The sequence below is a fragment of the Felis catus genome, chromosome D4, assembly GCF_018350175.1.
Source record: "Felis catus isolate Fca126 chromosome D4, F.catus_Fca126_mat1.0, whole genome shotgun sequence".
Classification (NCBI taxonomy): Eukaryota; Metazoa; Chordata; class Mammalia; order Carnivora; family Felidae; genus Felis; species Felis catus.
This window is the reverse complement of record NC_058380.1, coordinates 92,782,615-92,798,327: the sequence shown is the minus strand read 5'-3', so window position 1 is coordinate 92,798,327 and position 15,713 is coordinate 92,782,615. Positions and strand designations below refer to the sequence as shown.

The 15,713-nt window shown below is 65.6% G+C and overlaps 1 protein-coding gene, 1 long non-coding RNA gene and 2 other non-coding genes across 10 annotated transcripts; 3 read left to right on the top strand and 1 right to left on the bottom strand.

Annotated features, from left to right (window-relative positions):
- Positions 1-2,853: 2,853 nt before the first annotated feature.
- Positions 2,854-6,236, top strand: LOC102900539. Of its 5 annotated transcripts, none has more exons than XR_002737725.2 (5): positions 2,854-2,928; positions 3,516-3,563; positions 3,905-4,003; positions 4,673-4,784; positions 5,530-6,236. It is a non-coding gene; the product is annotated as an uncharacterized LOC102900539 (long non-coding RNA). The 5 variants fall into 5 exon arrangements; XR_002737726.2 differs by having other exon boundaries at positions 2,901-3,008; XR_002153150.3 differs by lacking the exon at positions 2,854-2,928 and adding an exon at positions 3,015-3,175.
- On the top strand, positions 3,695-3,828 carry LOC111557669. The gene has a single exon (XR_002737903.1). It is a non-coding gene; the product is annotated as a small nucleolar RNA SNORA17 (small nucleolar RNA).
- Positions 4,841-4,976, top strand: LOC111557667. Its single transcript, XR_002737901.1, has one exon. It is a non-coding gene; the product is annotated as a small nucleolar RNA SNORA43 (small nucleolar RNA).
- Positions 6,237-7,169: 933 nt separating the features above from the next.
- DIPK1B (divergent protein kinase domain 1B) lies at positions 7,170-15,655 on the bottom strand. Of its 3 annotated transcripts, none has more exons than XM_045043014.1 (5): positions 15,467-15,655; positions 12,059-12,193; positions 9,259-9,366; positions 8,968-9,144; positions 7,170-8,210 (listed from the first exon to the last, which is right to left on the bottom strand). In XM_045043014.1, the coding sequence occupies exons 1-5, from the start codon at positions 15,527-15,529 to the stop codon at positions 7,557-7,559; spliced, it is 1,137 nt and encodes a 378-aa protein (XP_044898949.1). In that variant the 5' UTR covers positions 15,530-15,655; the 3' UTR covers positions 7,170-7,556. The 3 variants fall into 3 exon arrangements, with proteins under 3 accessions (XP_044898949.1, XP_044898947.1, XP_044898948.1); XM_045043012.1 differs by having other exon boundaries at positions 7,170-8,366; positions 15,467-15,652; XM_045043013.1 differs by lacking the exons at positions 12,059-12,193; positions 15,467-15,655 and adding an exon at positions 10,426-10,575 and having other exon boundaries at positions 7,170-8,366.
- Between the last annotated feature and the right edge of the window lie 58 nt (positions 15,656-15,713).

The window sequence follows — 15,713 nt, the reverse complement described above, 5'->3', positions numbered from 1 at the left end:
GGGTCTGCACCGAATTTTCAGACGAGACAGATTCATTTTTGTACTTTGTGGCCGTTTGAAATAGACTCTTTCTCCTTTGATATTGAAATCGCAATGGATTAAAGATTAGGTGGGAATATGGAGGCCCCTTCGGTGACAATGGTCTCGGGGTGGAGACCCCTGTGCGTGCTGTGACACCACAGCCTGAAGCCAGACAGGACACGGCTGGTCCTCCCGTGGCCCAAACAGAAACCGGCAGATGCAGAAGGCCAGACGGTCACACCACAGAGGGGAGAGCATCCCTCACGACCCAGGGCCAGAGTGGTCCACAGGCCTCTGTGCCAAATAATGCACCAAAGCCAGTGTGTCCCCTGGGATGGAGGCCACACCCGTCCCAGTCCAAGGGGAGGCAGCCCCCATGGGAGCAGGCGTCAGAGATGCGGGGCATCCCAGGGAGAAAATCGGGCAAGTGAGACCCGAGGGAGGCAACGGTGGTCTACTTCAGAGGGGTAGGTTTCTGGTCTTGGGACCGCCAGCCCAGGTGACAATGTGAGGAAGCAGAGGCCCCAGCCGATCCCCAGCGAGAAGTGTGACAGGTTACCCTCTCTGGGACAACAGAGCGCAGCTCCCATCCACGCCGCAGGGGCAGGCCCTCCCCCGGCAGGGCTGGTCCCAGGATCAGCAGAGAAACCCTGGCGCAGTTTTTCAAAGGTGTTGTTTTGGGGGTGTTCATCATAGCAGTGGTGGACATAAGGGATTGGGAACAGTGATGGGACCCTTGGGTCTGGTCCACGTTGGGGAGAGAAATCAGTTGAGTAGTAGAGTGGGTGTGAGGTCTCTACGTGCGGAGTGGGAGACCTAGGGGTCATCTCCTGTAAGACCCACTGTCTATGTCCAGGATGTGACTTGCCAGCCCAAAGCCAGCTCCACCAGCAAAGGCCCTCCAGCCTTTTCCTGGGGCTCAGAGACCGGAGTGAGTGATGAGAAGCCTCACTGCCGGGGGTCCCCTCCCAGCCGGGCTGCTGGACGCAGCGATCACCTGAGCCGGATAAGGGGACGCAGGGGAGCCTCCTTCTGGCCTCGGCGGCCCAGACGCGCCATTCCGTGGTCCCAGTCCCGGCTCCACCGTTGCGAACCATGCGGCCTGGGCAAGGTTGTTAACCCTGGGGCCTCGGTTATCCTCCGACTGTGGACAGGACACTCGCCATGCATCCGCTCGGATGGGCTGTGACCATTCCAGAAGCCAAAACAGATATAAAGCTGGATGGGATCTGGCCCGTTTGGGGACAGAGGGGGCTCCACGGCTCGCCTTCCTCGCATCTGCCCAAGAGGCTCTCAGGCCACAGCACCGATCAGGCAGTTGATGTGAACCTGACTGCATGGGAGACAGAAACGCAGCCCTCAGTGCAGCTGCACAGGAAGTGTGCCGCTGAGCAGGGGACTGGTGGGGAGGGGGGTGCAAGGATGGCCCTGCCCCCTCCAGGCGGGCGGTAGGAGCTGCCTTCTGGTGCTTGGAGGAAGTGACCTGCCGCTTCCCTTTCGGCCAGTGTGGGGTCCCGGTCATCCTGTGTGGGGTGTTCTTGGTGGGCAGGAACAAACCCAGGCCTTCCCCTACTCTTGAGGTATGTCTTCAGCTTCCTGAGCTCAAGCTCTGAGCAGGGACCCTCCCTGGAACTGGGGGGACCATGGGTGCCAAGCTCTGGGATGTGGCAAGGCCTGCTGGCACTCCCCCTGATCCCCAGATGCTGTTTGAGAAGGTGGCACCCTGCCACCACCTGGGCTCCATCCGGTCCCAGTGGGACAAAAAGGGAAACGGGCAGCTGGCTCCCACTGTCAGTGCCACGGTCACCCAGGTCAACAGCATGGCCTGCTGCTTTGAAGACCAGAGTGTGACGGCTGGGCACAGGGCCGGGGTGCTGGATCCGAGTGGCCAGAGCATAAGAAACTCCTCTTTTCCTCAGAGTTAGGCCTCCAGCTAGAGTTGGCTGGTCCCTCCCGCTGGGACAGAGCCTCCCGCAGGCTGTTAGGTAAATGGGGAGCGAGGAGGGTGTACTTTCTTCCCCAAAGCAGCCCAGAGCTGCCCAGAGCTGCCCAGAGTGCTCACAGCCAACCCGAGCTTGCGGCAAAAATGGACATGCCTGGGGCAGGCCAGGTCTGGGGGCACCCTGGGACTCCCCACTCTGCCCCCAGGGCACGGTAGCATTCTTCGTGGATCCGTCCTCAGTCCTCAGCAGTAACTTACCCTGACTTGACCCCGGCTCCACAGGCCACGCTCCATCCGCCCCAGTTAGCGGTAATTTGTTAGCTGGGGAGAAGCACCAGGAGGCTAATGAATCCCTGGAGGGTCCTTCCCGACCCGACCCCAGAAGCTTCCAGGTGCAGGAGGAAGCAGAGGGACGCTGCCTGGTGCCCTAGCGGCCCCGCCCCGCTCGGCGAGAGGCCGAGCCCAGGAGACCCCCGCCGAGGGGGTGAAGGCGGCGCTCCCCCCAGGGGATCCTCCTGAGGGCCACCCCCCGCCGCCCGGCAGAGGCTGAGCCTAGCCTCGCAGAGAGGAGGCCCCAGGTTCGGGGCCGCTCTCGGGGTACGGGACAGGTGCTTTGCACAGATCGATTCCTGCAGTCCTGCCCCCCCCACGGGACGTAGGTCAACGGATCTCCGTTTCGCAGGCTCGCACTCTCCGGGAGGAGGACCCGGGGCCGCCGCCCGCAGCGGACTGAGCCGGGGGCGCCGGCAGAGAGTGGGAGCTCCAGCCGGTGGGGCCTGGCTGTCTCTGGGGACGGCTCCCGGGGAGCGACAGGCGGCAGCAGAGGCCGGGAGACTCCGCTAGGGGGCGCTGCGGCGGCGTGCTGGGGACGGCGCGGTTTGGCCCTCGCGGGCCGCCGTACGCGCTATAAAAGGCTCACCGCGCGTGCGCGCGTCCTTTCCGGGCGGTGGCGGCGTGTCCGGGTGGTACGCGCGGCCTGGTTCCCGGAGCCCAGGGCGCCCGCCTCCCCGCCGGGGCCTCGCCAGCCGTGACCCGAGCTGCTGCCGTGCGCTCCCGGTGCCGGGCCGGCCGCGGGAGGGACGGCGGGTCCCGGGCCAGGCGGCGGGCGGGTCCGGACCTTGCTGATCGCCCGCCGTCCTCCCTCGCGAGTTGAGACCCGGAGGAAGTGGCCTCCCGCCTCTGGCCACGCGTTGTTTTTGCTTTAAAAAGCGGGTGGGCTGCCCCTCATTCCCTGGTCGGGTGTGGCCGAAAGGCGGCTTCCGAAGCGCGGTGGTGTGAATGCCGCTGCTTAGCCGGGGGCCCGGTGGGGACAGGCATTCCTAGACCTGGTCCCCGGGCTCCATACGCGGCCAGCCTGTGACCTTAGTTTTCCACACTCGAGTTAGGCGGGGACCGGGGAGGGGGACGGTAAATGGGTTTTGGGGGTTCCTGGCCACGCGTAGGCCTGGTGGCAGGGTCTCTGGACGCCGAATGCAAGCAGAACAGCCCACGAGAAGTGGCTCCTTGTGGGTTCGCGGGAGTTTTACAAAGGGCTGCTTTTCTTTTTCTCTAGGGAGTTTGCTAGAGACCGAGCACCTGGGAGGGCGTCCTGGGGTCCCAGGTGAGTCGACACGGAGGCGCTGGAACAAGTCCGCCCCGAAGTGTGATGTGGTTTTCTGAACGGGGACAGTCCACCGTCCACGCGGTCAGGGGAATAACCCTTGAGTTGCTGGTGTTCCCGGCACAGAGCTCACTGCCCCCAGAGGCGTTGCAGGTGTGGCTGCGTTTGTGTCACATTTGTGTCATTCGGCGGCAGAGAGAAGGGAGGCTTGTCTACGCCCAGCGTTCCGGCTGCAGAACGTCTGGATGATTAATAGCCTGACAGCGGACAGGGAGCTAGATCGTAGATGTGCTTCCTGGCACCCTGGAGCCTCACGTGAAAGCCCTTCCGTTGTGTCGCAGCTCTTGGGTGGCCTCGGATGGTGAGGATGGTGAGGCGGTCCGGCCTTTGACAGCAGGAGGTAGGAGTGGGTCGCTGACAAGCAGGGATGAGCAGAAGAGGTGAGTGGATTTCAGGTAGGCTGACCTGCTGAAGGGCTGAGGGTTCCCCGTCCCAGGGATGAAAAGAGTGAAGGCACCTGAAATTTCATTTGGGGGAGACCGAGCACCGGCCCCTATCCATCTAACCTTCAGATGGCTCTGGGTCAGAGCGTTAGCGTGCTCTGCCTCCTGAAGCAAGTTGGATGCGTGGCACAGCCAGAAACTCGAGCGGTCAAGTTGCAGGGTTTTGACAATGCGGAGACCGTGGCACAGGCCGGCCATCCTGGCTTTCTCCGGTTTTAAGAATTGCAGGGCACTGTTTCCTGACCCGTCTCCTGGTTTGTGGCTTTCTGGTCCATTGGTTAGTAGCTCTTGGGGGGGGGGGGCGGGCAGCAACCCCTCAGGAAGGAAGACCCTCCCGGCTCCACTGCGGTCCCCCGGCTACATCGGGCACTAAGGCGCCAGTGCGGGCTGCCCGTTGGGGCAGAAAAGATAAAAAGGATCACCTCGTCGGTAGCAGCCGGGGTTGGAAACACGAGTGACAGGCAGGACGAGAGACCGCTCGAAAGCGCCTCCCTGCCACGCGCCTCGCTAGACGGCTGTCACAGTCCCGCAGAGGTAGAGGCTGGTGTCTGATTTGGTAACGGTAATAATGGCGGCCAACTTTACACAGTGATTTTTGGGGGTCAGGGTATTTGTTCCTTAATCCAGGAAGGAAGGGGACTGCCAGCCTGTGAACGTGGGCCAGAATAACACCGTCACCGTCCAGACCGAGGTGGAGAGGAGACGCTGGCCCCAGCAGGTGAGGTGTTACCCCCCCGCCTCCTTGCTGGGGGTCAGGGGGGTGGCTGTGCCCCTCAGACGCCGGGCCTCCCGGCACCACAGACACAGCTGCTCTGCTGCACCTGTGACGTTGGGGCAAAGAGGAAGCGGCTATTTCTACGCTCAGTGCTCAGAACCGTGGGCACTAAGAATGGTTTGTAGCCGAACATGCCTGCCAGCTGCCGCGGGCGGTGCTTACGCGCCACAGGTAGACCTGCCTCCGGGCTTCTAGCGGGAACGCCGAGCAGGGCACCAGCCGCTTTGCTCTTCGGGTTCTCGTGTGTCAGATGACCCTCGTCATGGGGGGGCGCATGGAGGCGAGCGTGTGGCCGGCCTTTGGCCCGCTGGGACTGACCAGGAGAGGGTCTCCCTCTTGGAAGCGATCGTTCTGTAGGTCTGTCTGGGGAGGGCTTTCTGGAGGTCTTTGGGCGAGTGTGTTTTGCACTCCGGCTGCTCCCGAGTGGCTGGGGCTTCTAAGCCCTGCGCCCCCACACCCTGCTCTAAGGACCCTTGAGACAGCAGAGCAGGAGGTGGGCCTAGAGGGCAGGTGGGGGAACACCAGAGGGCCACACCTGGCTTTGTCCTGCCAAGGAGACGCCGCAGTGCTACCTAGAACCCTATACGTGACCCTCCAGACCAGCGTGCTGGCGAGTGGAGGGGGAGAGGTCTGGGTAAACCGCACTCGGGTAGCGGTTGTGACGAGGGCTGTCCTGCCTTGTTTTCAGGTGGAGAGCCCAGCCAGGCGAGATCCAGGCCGTCCGCTCAGGGCGAGACACTCCCTGATACAAAGCCGAGAAGTAGCAAGGTATTTTGCATTGCTTTCTGAAACGCTTGTGCAGAGTGTTGGCCTGTTGGAAAGCAGTCCTGTGGCGTGGGTCTGCGGGGCGAGGCGGGGAGTGTTGAACTGTTCATTGGGCGCCCTCTGACTCCAAAAAACCCAAGAAAAGTAGACGCGATTGAGAGCACAGACAAGGGGTCAAGATACGTCGGGGGGCCAGGGCCTCCACTTTTGATGCAGCGATTGTTGGCAGAGCAGCCTCGCCTCTGCTTTCAGAGGAGCCCCCGCTCGGAGGCCGCCCCGCGCGGGTGTCTCGGGTCCTCATTCTTCCTCCCCAGCCGCTGCGTCCCGCGGGGAGCAGAGGTTTCGAACTGCCCAGAGTCGGTGATTCTAAACTGCTGCTTGTGCCGCGTGTGGACTATTTCCCCTGCACACAAGGGAGGAAAATGCGGACAGGAGAGGTGATTTCAACGTAAGGTGGAACAGGTGTTGAGAACTAACGCTGAAGACACGGGAGGACGGCTGGAGTTGGGAACAGGTTTAGGCAAACGGTGGTGAAGTAAGCTGAAGGATTGAGTGCTTTTATTTTTCAATAAAACTGTTTCTTTGTTGGCAAAACTCGAGACTAAACCGGTCTTGAATAAGCCGTCTTGACTTGGCTTCTCCTCAGTTTGTTTAGCGGAGGCCCCGTGGCGACGGGGTGGGCGGGTGGGCGGGCGCACGCACCAGTGGGTATGGGGGTGGGGTGGCTTTGCTCTGCTGAGCTGCCACCTGGTGGTTTGACCGGGTGACATTTAGAGAAGGGCGTGGGCTGGGGTGTCCGCCCCAAGTTCCTGAGTCACTTCCCAGGCAGGGTTTTAAATAACCCCTTGGAGTTCGGCCTGCAAAAGGCCACGGCCTCGGGAGTTGTTCCCAGTGACCTGGGGCAGGGAGGTGTGCTGACCCCAGTTCGCAGAGTCAGTCCCTGATCATCGTGTAGAGGTCTTGAAGCCGTGACCCCAGGACGAGAGAGGGAGCCACCTGCTCGCACCCTGGGGCTGGCTCCTGCTCCTTCTGTGGGGCAGGTGGCAGCCTGCAGATTCTCAGTTCCTTGCACAGGCCTGGGCTCCTCAACAGTGGGGACCCCGGGGGGCGGGGAGTGGTGCCAGGCTCCTGCAGCTTCTCTTTGGGGAGGGGCAGGGAAAATGCTGGACTCTCCCAGATAGTGGGTTTTCCACGTTGGGGTTCACTGAAATCCAAATTCCCCCAGTGTGTTCTGTGAGCCCGGCACCGCAGGAGGGGTGGTCTGGAACCAGAAAATGGGCTGGTTGCCAGTAACCGTGCAGAGCTGGGCTCCACGCTTCCTCCCAGAGCACCATTGCTATTGTGCCGTAACCTCAGCAGTCCCGGTCCCATCCCCACTCCACTCCTCCTACCCCCCCCCCACCCCAGATGTGGCTGGGCTCTAGGAGACCCCAGCGCGATGCCCACTGAGGCCTTTGCCCACAGCTAGACCCTGGGGGGCCACGCGTCTTCCGTCCGCAGCCCCCACTTCCGAGCCCAGGTGGCTGACAGCCGGTCTAGGGTCCAGGGTAAGGGACTCCGGGGCACTGACAGAAAAGCTGTTTATTTACATCACGAGTCCTTAAAGGTAACAAAACCTTGGGAGGGTCCTTCAGCCCCTGGTGGTCAGGCTCCACGTACTCCCGTCCTACCCCCCCCACCCCCACCCCAGCCTCCTGGTCCAGCTCGACAGCCCCTCTGTCGGGTCGTGGGGTCTGGAGAGCTGGGAAGGCGGGGAGTGGGGGAAGGGCTCCACACCACTTCCCGGGCTTCTGTGCAGACCGGCCGCCTGGCCAGGCCCCACCCCGCCTCGGTCCTGGCCCTGGCCTCCTCGGCCGAGCTGGCCGCCCACCCGGCAGGGGCAGGGCGAAGAGGGAGGAGTGGCTCGCTAGGGCCCCGGGCGCCCCCTGGTGGGCGGGAGGGGGGCGCCCCTCAGGAGTACTTGGTGTTGGAGATCTTCTTCCAGAGCAGGGTCTTGAGGTGGCTCAGCACCAGGGAGTGGTGCACCTCCACCTGGCTGGCCAGCCCGCTCAGCGTGGTGCAGGTGCGCAGCTGCTTGCCCAGGTCCTCGCGCAGGTCGGCGGGGGCGCCGGGCAGCAGGTAGTCCCGCAGCAGCTCGCACACCTTGGCCAGGTTGGGCTGGATGAGGTCGCCCTTGCACTGGCGCATGAGCTTGTCGCAAGGGGCCCTGCAGTCCCGGCCGTACGTGCAGTCCGCGCTGTGCTCGCAGTGGCGGCCCCGCAGGAAGCGGCGCACGGCGGCCTCGGGCGCCACCTGCTGCAGGTCCGCCATCTTGAAGTCGTACTTGGCCGTGTAGCCCACGTTGGCCAGCGTGGTCTCGCACATGTAGAAGGTCCCGTAGGCCCCGTGGAAAAGCTCCTCCACGAACTCCAGGAGCCCGATGGCGATCTTGGCCCTCCAGGGCCACGCGGGCCCCAGCCACTGCTGGAGGGCCGTGTGCAGGGCGGAGGGCAGCAGCGGGCGCAGGAGGGGTGGGAGAGCGGCCCCGTGCCAGGAGCCGTGTGGGACGCCCTCGGTGACGTAGAGGTCCCCACAGGAGCCCAGCAGCCTGGAGGCGTGGTCCTCCTGCAGGGACAGCAGCAGCAGAAACTCGTTCCGCTGCAGCAGGGCCCACACCGACTTGGCCTCCGCCAGGGACACCCTGCTGTCCTTGTTGAAGTCCGCCATGAGCAGGACCCGCCCGACCAGCGCCGGCAGGGACGGCAGGTCCCCCAGGTTCGCCTGACATCGGAGACCGAGGGAGAGGGAAACCGAGTCATTTCAGGGCCCGCGGGCTTGACCTCATGGTGGGTTTCGAGGCTGGCAGGATGCCAGCCTTGGCCTACTTGGCTCAGACCCTGGGAACCCCGTGCATCGGCCAGCTTGGGAGAGCCCGTCCAAGCGCACACAAGCAGGAGGGGACGACCCAGGGATGTGGGAAGACCTCTCGCCACCTCCTGGGAGCCCTCCCTGGCCACCGGCACACCTTCCTTTCTCCAGGAGCCGTTCCTGGGGCTTTCTGGTCTCCACTGGTGCTCAGGGAGCTTGGGAGTGGGCACCTCAGCACAGAGCTGAGAGGTGTGCCGGGCCGGCGACTTCTCATCTGCTCCCACCCACCCCCACCTCCCATGCACACACAGCTCCCTGCTCCCCCCACAGATGCCCCGGGCCAGGGAACGGGTCCTCTGCACCCAGGGGGTGGCCCCCTGAGCAAGCGTCTGCTTGCAGCCGAGGTCTAGCCAGACCCCTGTCCGGTGGGTACGGCCCCGACCCAGCCTGCCTCCTGCCCTGTGCACACATTCCTGGGGTCAACTCCACACCCAACTCGCAGGAGCCCACTGACCTTGAGAAAGCTGAGGGTCATCTCTCGGAACTCCTTAATCGAGGTGCCCCGTGTGGGCTTGTCAAACAGTACCAGCTCCTGCCGGGGGGCCGCGTCCGACCTGGCCTTGGAGTTGAGGCCCTCCTCGATGCCACACTTGATGGTCACCTCCTTGCCCTGCCACAGCCCGCTGTATACCTGGGCGGGGCCAGAGGAGCCCTCTGTGCAGACGTCGGGGGGGGGGGCGGGGGGTGGGGGGGTGACAGCGGAGGGCCTGCCCCACACTCGACCCTGCGACCCCGCTGGGCTTACCTGCCGGCCGGGAACGGAGGAGAGGCAGGCCCTCCACTCCACCTTGTGCAAGTTGCACAAGTCCTGGCAGATGGAGCCGGAGATGATGCCCTTGCGGTACTGGTCACACTGCGGGTGGGGACACCAGGGAGCAGGCTGAGGAGGTGGGGCCCCTCCCCAGGCCGAGTCCTCACCCCATCACCCACATGGGGCACCACACCTGCCAGGTGCCCCCTGGTTCTCAAGCCACACCCCCTCTGGGAGGGCACCGCCACCACTGCAGCCGGCAACCTACAGCCTCCGGCCACACCTGAGGCTCAGCGGAGGGCCAAGGCACCGCCCAGAGCAGCTGGCAAGGGCCTCTGCTCACCGCGGCCTGAGAGCTGCCCCCCGCCACCCAGCCCCCCCTGCCAGGTCTGGGAGTCTGCTGCTCCCTGGCGTGGGCCCCGCCTCTGCCCCGAGGGTGGCGTACAGGGAGCCTGGGGGCCAGCTGGGGGCACTGGCGCGGCCCCTCCCCGTGTCCGTCACCCGGGGCTTAGCCAGACCCACAGCCAGCCAGCCGCTTGCAGCGATAACCAGGTTGGGCCCCCTCCTTCGCGGCCCCCTGAAGCCCGGGGGGTCTGGGCTGACCCTGAGGAGGGTGGGAAAGCTTAGCGGTGACGGAGTGCGGCCCTTCCCCCCCCCCCCCCCCCCACCGAGGCGGGAGGTGCGGCCATCTGGAGCACCGGAGCTTGTGGGGTGCGTTCCTGGAAGTGCATCACCGTTGCCATGGAGCCCAGGCCCTTGCCGAGCCGGGCTTGGAGGAAGGAGAGCCAGGCGCCCAAAGTGCGGGGGGAGGGCTGGCAGGCCCAGGGACAAAACCCAGAGGCCGTGGCTCAGCTCAGGGAGCCGGGAAGGAAGGTCCGTGCCGCAGCGCCACGCAAACGATGCCGTCATCAAGATGGCAAAAGAAAAGTAAGAAAATCCCATTCGCCCGCCTCGTAGGGACGCCCTCCTCCACGAGGGGTGTGACCCCCCCAGAACCCCACAGAACTGCAGGGCCTTGGAGGTGGGTGGGCGGGGGCGCACTGCCCTCTGGGCCCGGGGAGGGGCTCCCACAGAGGCTGAGGGGGCAGCGTGTCGCCTCGCCTCCCAGCCTGCTTCCCACCTGCACACGGGCCGCGGCAGGGGCTCAAGGCTAGTACCCACCAGACAGCCAGAGGCCACGGAGAACCCGACCCGAACTGCCCGTGGCCCTGCCGCGTGGTCGTGCACACACTGTGGGGCCTGTGCGAGACAGAAGATACCCCCACGAGGCAGACACGTCCTCATGGACTGAGGGCCAGGTGCTCAGCAGCCGAGAGACCCTGGGGGAGGGTGGGGGGAGGGAGGAGCTACAGTCCCCCTTGTTGGGAGAGGGGCAGTCCCCTGCTGGGCCCCCAGCGGACCCTCAGGTTCAGAAACACCAGCTGACCCTCTAGTTGGCTGCTCCCTGCACCCCTAAGCCAGATCCCCAGCCCTCACCTCCTGCCGGATCTCCCTGCCCCACCCACCACCCTCACCCCAGCCACCCTGCATCCCCCCACAGCCCTCCACAACCCTCACCACAGGCCTCCCAGGGCCCCAGGTCGCCTGCCCTGCACCTGGCTCCCCGGGCCCACTGAGCTGTCCACACAGCAGGGCCTCTCCCCACCCAGAGCACCCCCCCCATCTGCCCTTGTGTGTCCCCGGACCCCCTGGACCGTGAGGGCAGAGCCCTGTGTCTGGCGCCCAGCTCAGGCCTGGTTCCTGGAGGCCACCGAGAACAGGCAGGAAATGGGAAAGCCGTTCCCCCAGCGTGGACACCGTGTCCTCGGGGCCCGGTGCTGGCCTGTCCTGGGGAGGTGCTTAACCAACACTCTTGAAAACCCCATCACATGGGTTCTCCCACCTCCGGACCCCCCACTCCCTCCCCACTGCCACGTCTGGACCTTCCCAGTTGGGGCCCCTGGGGGCTCTGGGCCAGAGCTGGCCTGTCTGAGCCCTCCCGTGGCCAGCTTCAGCCCCACACAGCACCCCCCACCCCCGGAGACAAGGCCCCCTTCATCTTCCAGGCTGCCCGGCTGCGGTGGGGCAGGTGCAGAGCCCCGAGTTCCTGATGCTCCAGGGGGGGTCCTGCAGGCCCATCGAGGGGGCGGCGGTACCCTGGCCACCCGCTCGCCAGGGGCTCCAGACTGCCCGGGAGAAGGCCAGGCAGGGTGCCGAGGGGGGTCAGAAGAGCCTGGGGCTTGTCGGTGCCCCGTGGGCTGGCGCGGCCCCTACCTCCCGCCCGAGTCACCGAGCGTCCACAGAAGCAGGGCGTGAGCTAGGCGTGCACACACGAGTCCGCGTGCCTTCACGTGTGTGAGCACACGCAAGCTCGTCACGCCCCTCCCCTCCCACGCACACCCACAAACATACACGCTCATGAGTGGCTCACACACGTCACATTCCCTGAGGCCACAGGCAGTGACCACCCCCCTCCCCACCACGGGAGGCTCTGAGGACCATGCCTCACAGCCTCCCTTAGCGAGGGGCCCTCGAGGCCACCCACATCTGCCCATCCCAGTCTCCCTGCTGAAAGTCCTCCCCCCAGACCTCTGTGAACGCGCCCAGCCGCCAGCCCATGCCGTCCTGCACACCTGCAGTGGCGTCCCCACGGTGCCCCCCCTCCCCGCCACCCCGTCTCTTCCGCAGCCAGCCAGAGACGGCTCTGCACGGCGCTCCCGGGCCCACCTGAAAGTCCACCCTGCTGGCGTCTTGAGGGTCCAGGGCATGCCGCCCCCGCCCCCGGCCCCGCACCAGCCCACGAGGCGACACTTACGATGACCACCTGGCAGACGTGCCCGCGGCAGAGCTCCGCGTAGGTCGAGTAGTGCACATACACCAGCCAGCTGCCCACAAAGATGCCCAGCCACAGCAGGAAGACGTACTTGACCCGGAGGCCCGGGAGCCGGCCCTGGGGGGAGAGAGGAAGCACCACATTCGGGGTGCGTTTACCTCCCCCTCCACTGACCCCGGCCTACCCCCCACCCCCACCCCCGGGGCCAGCACCCTGCCCGGCTCCAGCTTCCAAAGCTGCCCACCACCCGGGGGCACTCCCTACGTCTCTCCTCCCAGTCTCCCTCCGCCCTCGGTGCACCCACTCCAGGCTGGGGGCCGCTGCCCGGTGCTCCCAGACTTTTAAATCACGCAGGCAGGGTGGTTTAATTTCAAACCGAAGGGACACCTAGAGTAGGCAAGTCTACTTTGACGAATAAAGACCTTTTTTGACAAATTCTCTCCCATCTTGCCCCCATTTCATGACGACGTTGTGACCTCTGCACAAGGTCGAGGTGGAAAATCACCACCCGTGCACCCTGTCCTCTGACCGGTGGGCAGTTCCAGCTGGGCCAGAGCCAGCACGGGGGACGGGGCCGGGGGGCGCTGGCACAGGGGGCAGGGTCTCAGCAGCCCCCACCGGGGGAGCCTGGAAGGGACACGACCTCGCACACCCACGAGAACGGCCGCATTGTCCCGAGGGCCAAAGAGAGACACAACCCTAGGGTCGACCGACCGGTGAGGGGGGAAACAAAACAGGGTCCGTCCACACCGTGGAACGTCATCCGCTCTTTAAAAGGCAGGGAATCCCAACACAGGCTACGACGCGGATGAACCTTGAGATCACTGTCCTCAGATGAGCCTGTCACAGAAGGACAAGTCCTGTAGGACCCACTCACAGGAGGCCCTGGAGAAGTCGGATCCACAGGCGTGGCGGGGAGGGGAGGGTCCAGTCTGGGAAGATGAACACGTTCGGGGGACAGACGGGGGGACGGCTGCACGACCGCGTGAATGTGCCTGACGCCCCCGAACTGTGCCCTCAAAAACGGTTGAGATACTAAACTTCACATGGTGTGTATTTTCCCACAGTAAACAATAAATAAGATAAATAGCCCCTGTCCCCACTGCCAGAGGCCCTGTCCCAGATGTCTGGGGTGGGCAGGGTACAGCTTCTGTGGGGGTTCAGCCCCCTCTGCCAGGTTTCCCCAGCTGATGAGCAGAATCGCAGGACGTGAGGGCCCCAGACCCGTGCACAAGCAGGTGGGCTGAGGGTTCGGTGTCCCACCCAGCTCCCAAACCCCTGGGTTCCAGGGACACCACCTCCCAGCCCCACCCCCCGCCCTGGCAGATCACAGGCCTCCCAGACGGCCGTCCTAGAGCAGCCAACTGAGGGGATGGGGTTACCAATGTCTCAGTCGGGGGGGGGGTGAACCCCAGAGGAAAGGGCTGGGACCCGGGGGGCCAGGAGAGCAGGAGGGCCCAGAGCTTCAGGTCCCCGTGCCCCCCCCACCTCCCTCCAGCCACACTACGTGCCCCAGGGCGGCGGCTCCAGTCCTCGTAGCCTGGGGTCCCGGCTAGCTGAAGGCTGGGGCTGGCGCTGAGAGACAGGGCCACCGGCTCTCCAGTGAGGACAGGGTGGGGGCCTCACCTCCCGATTCCCTGGCTCCCGCCCCTCCAGGGCTGCGGCAGGAGGGCCCCGGGGAGCTCCAGGGGCCGCTGAGGGGCAGCAAGGACCAGGGAAGAACAGGAAGGCTTGGGCCTCAGCCCTCCTTGTCCCTGCCACCACATGTGCTTCCGTCACATTTGTTCAAAATGAAAAACAGGAAAGCAGAGAAACAGTGGATGGGGGGCCGGGAGCTGGGGGGGTGTCGCTGTGGCAGGACAAGGTCAGAAGACTTCCGGCCGGCGGCGCACAATGCCGCGAGGTGGCGGGAGCGGGGCCTTGGGTGGGCATTCAGCTCCCAGAGGGCCCTGAAGGCTGGCGGCAGGGGTCAGAGGTTGATGGGTAGGAGGCGGGCAGGCCGGAGCAGCGCTGGGCCTCGGGGGGGGGGGGGGGGAACCTGGGGCGGACCCAGGCACACGGGGTGACCGTGGGCCCAGGAGCCTGCCTGCAGGGCCCAGCACACGTAGCACCTCGGCCCTGCCAGACTCCCTCCACGCTCTCCCAGTATGCGGTTCCTACGCTCTGGGTCCTGAATGGGTTACATGGGTCCTTCCTCTAGGAGCCGTGCCTGCCCTCCAAGCGTCCCGCCTCCCACCAGCGAGTGAGCCCCTGGGGCAGGACAGGCTTACTCCCGGGTGAGTCCCATGCAGCTCCCCGATCCCACCTGGCCTCAGTTCCTAATCAAGCCACTTGGGGAGTAAGGAGAATCACTCAGGGGTCAGTAACAGCCACGTCACCCATGCACCAGTACCCCACGCGCACCATGGCACCAACCCTTACCTCTAGCCCAGAAGGATGTTTCACGGACAGGGAGACTGAGGCTCTGAATGTGGCCCCTTAATAGCAGGTGGGCGGGGCTGGCTCCAACCCCTGGGAACCAGACGGTCCCAGTACCTAGGTCAAGCTCTGGGCCTCCTCTGCAGCAACCTGGTCAAGGCCCCTCCCTCAGGATGGGGTGGGGGGGCGGGGAGGGCACACCCCACTTCCCAGGCCTGGGGGTGCGCCCTCAGACCCCTCAGCTCCCATCTTGCCCAGGGCTGGGTGGAGACCAGGATGCACCCTGAGGCCCAGGTGGGCAGGGAAGGCGTCCCCCACGGACGCAAAACCCGAATGTTTCCTGACTCCCAGGCTTCTTCCCGGAGGGGATGGGAGGACAGCCATGCCGGGGGCCAAGGGCGCACCACGGCAGGGACCCTCTTGCCCCAGGACGGCCTGCAGAGGCCAGGGAGGTGTGGGCTGCTCCAAACAGGGCTGCGGAGGGCAGGTGCATTTCGGTCTCGGGGGTGGGCCTGGCCCCGACCACCCAAAGCAGCGGTGACAGGCTTCCCACCGTGGTTCCCAAGGCAGCCTGCGCTTCCCCCGCAGACAGCGGCCCCCTGGCGGGGAGGGAGACTCGTCCAAGGTCATGGTGGGGTCAGGGCACACCCCTGAGGTCGGGCCGGCTGGGAGACGACCCACGGGGAGGTTATGTCCTTCTGACGGCGTTTCTGCGGGTCCCAAGTTTTCCACAACAGGAAAACCAACCTCACCTCTTCCAAGTGAGGGGCCGGCGTGGACTCGGCGCGGTTTCCGGGCCTCTGGGAAGGGGGGTGGGGGAGGGGTCCCGCCCGTGGGGGAGGGGCTTCTGCGGCCCCGCGGGCCGGGGCGGCCACCCCGCAGCCCCCGCCGGCCCGCGACGTCCGGACCCCAGGCCCTCCCGGCCCGCGGGCGGCACGGAGGCCGGGGTGGGGGGGGGTGGGGGGCGCCTACCTGCAGGCCCTTGGAGAAGGGGCAGAAGAGCGCCAGGTGCGCCAGGCGCCGCAGCCGCCGCATGGTGGGCCCCCCGCGGGCGCGGGCCCGGCTCGGCTCGGCCTCAGCCCCGCGGGCCGGCCCGCAACGGCCGCCCTCCGCCGCCGCCTCCCCGCGCGCCCGCGCCCGCGTCCACGTCCACGTCCACGCGAGGGCGCACTCCGCCGGTCGGCCCGGGCGGGGCCGCGAGCGCGGGCGCGGGCGCGGG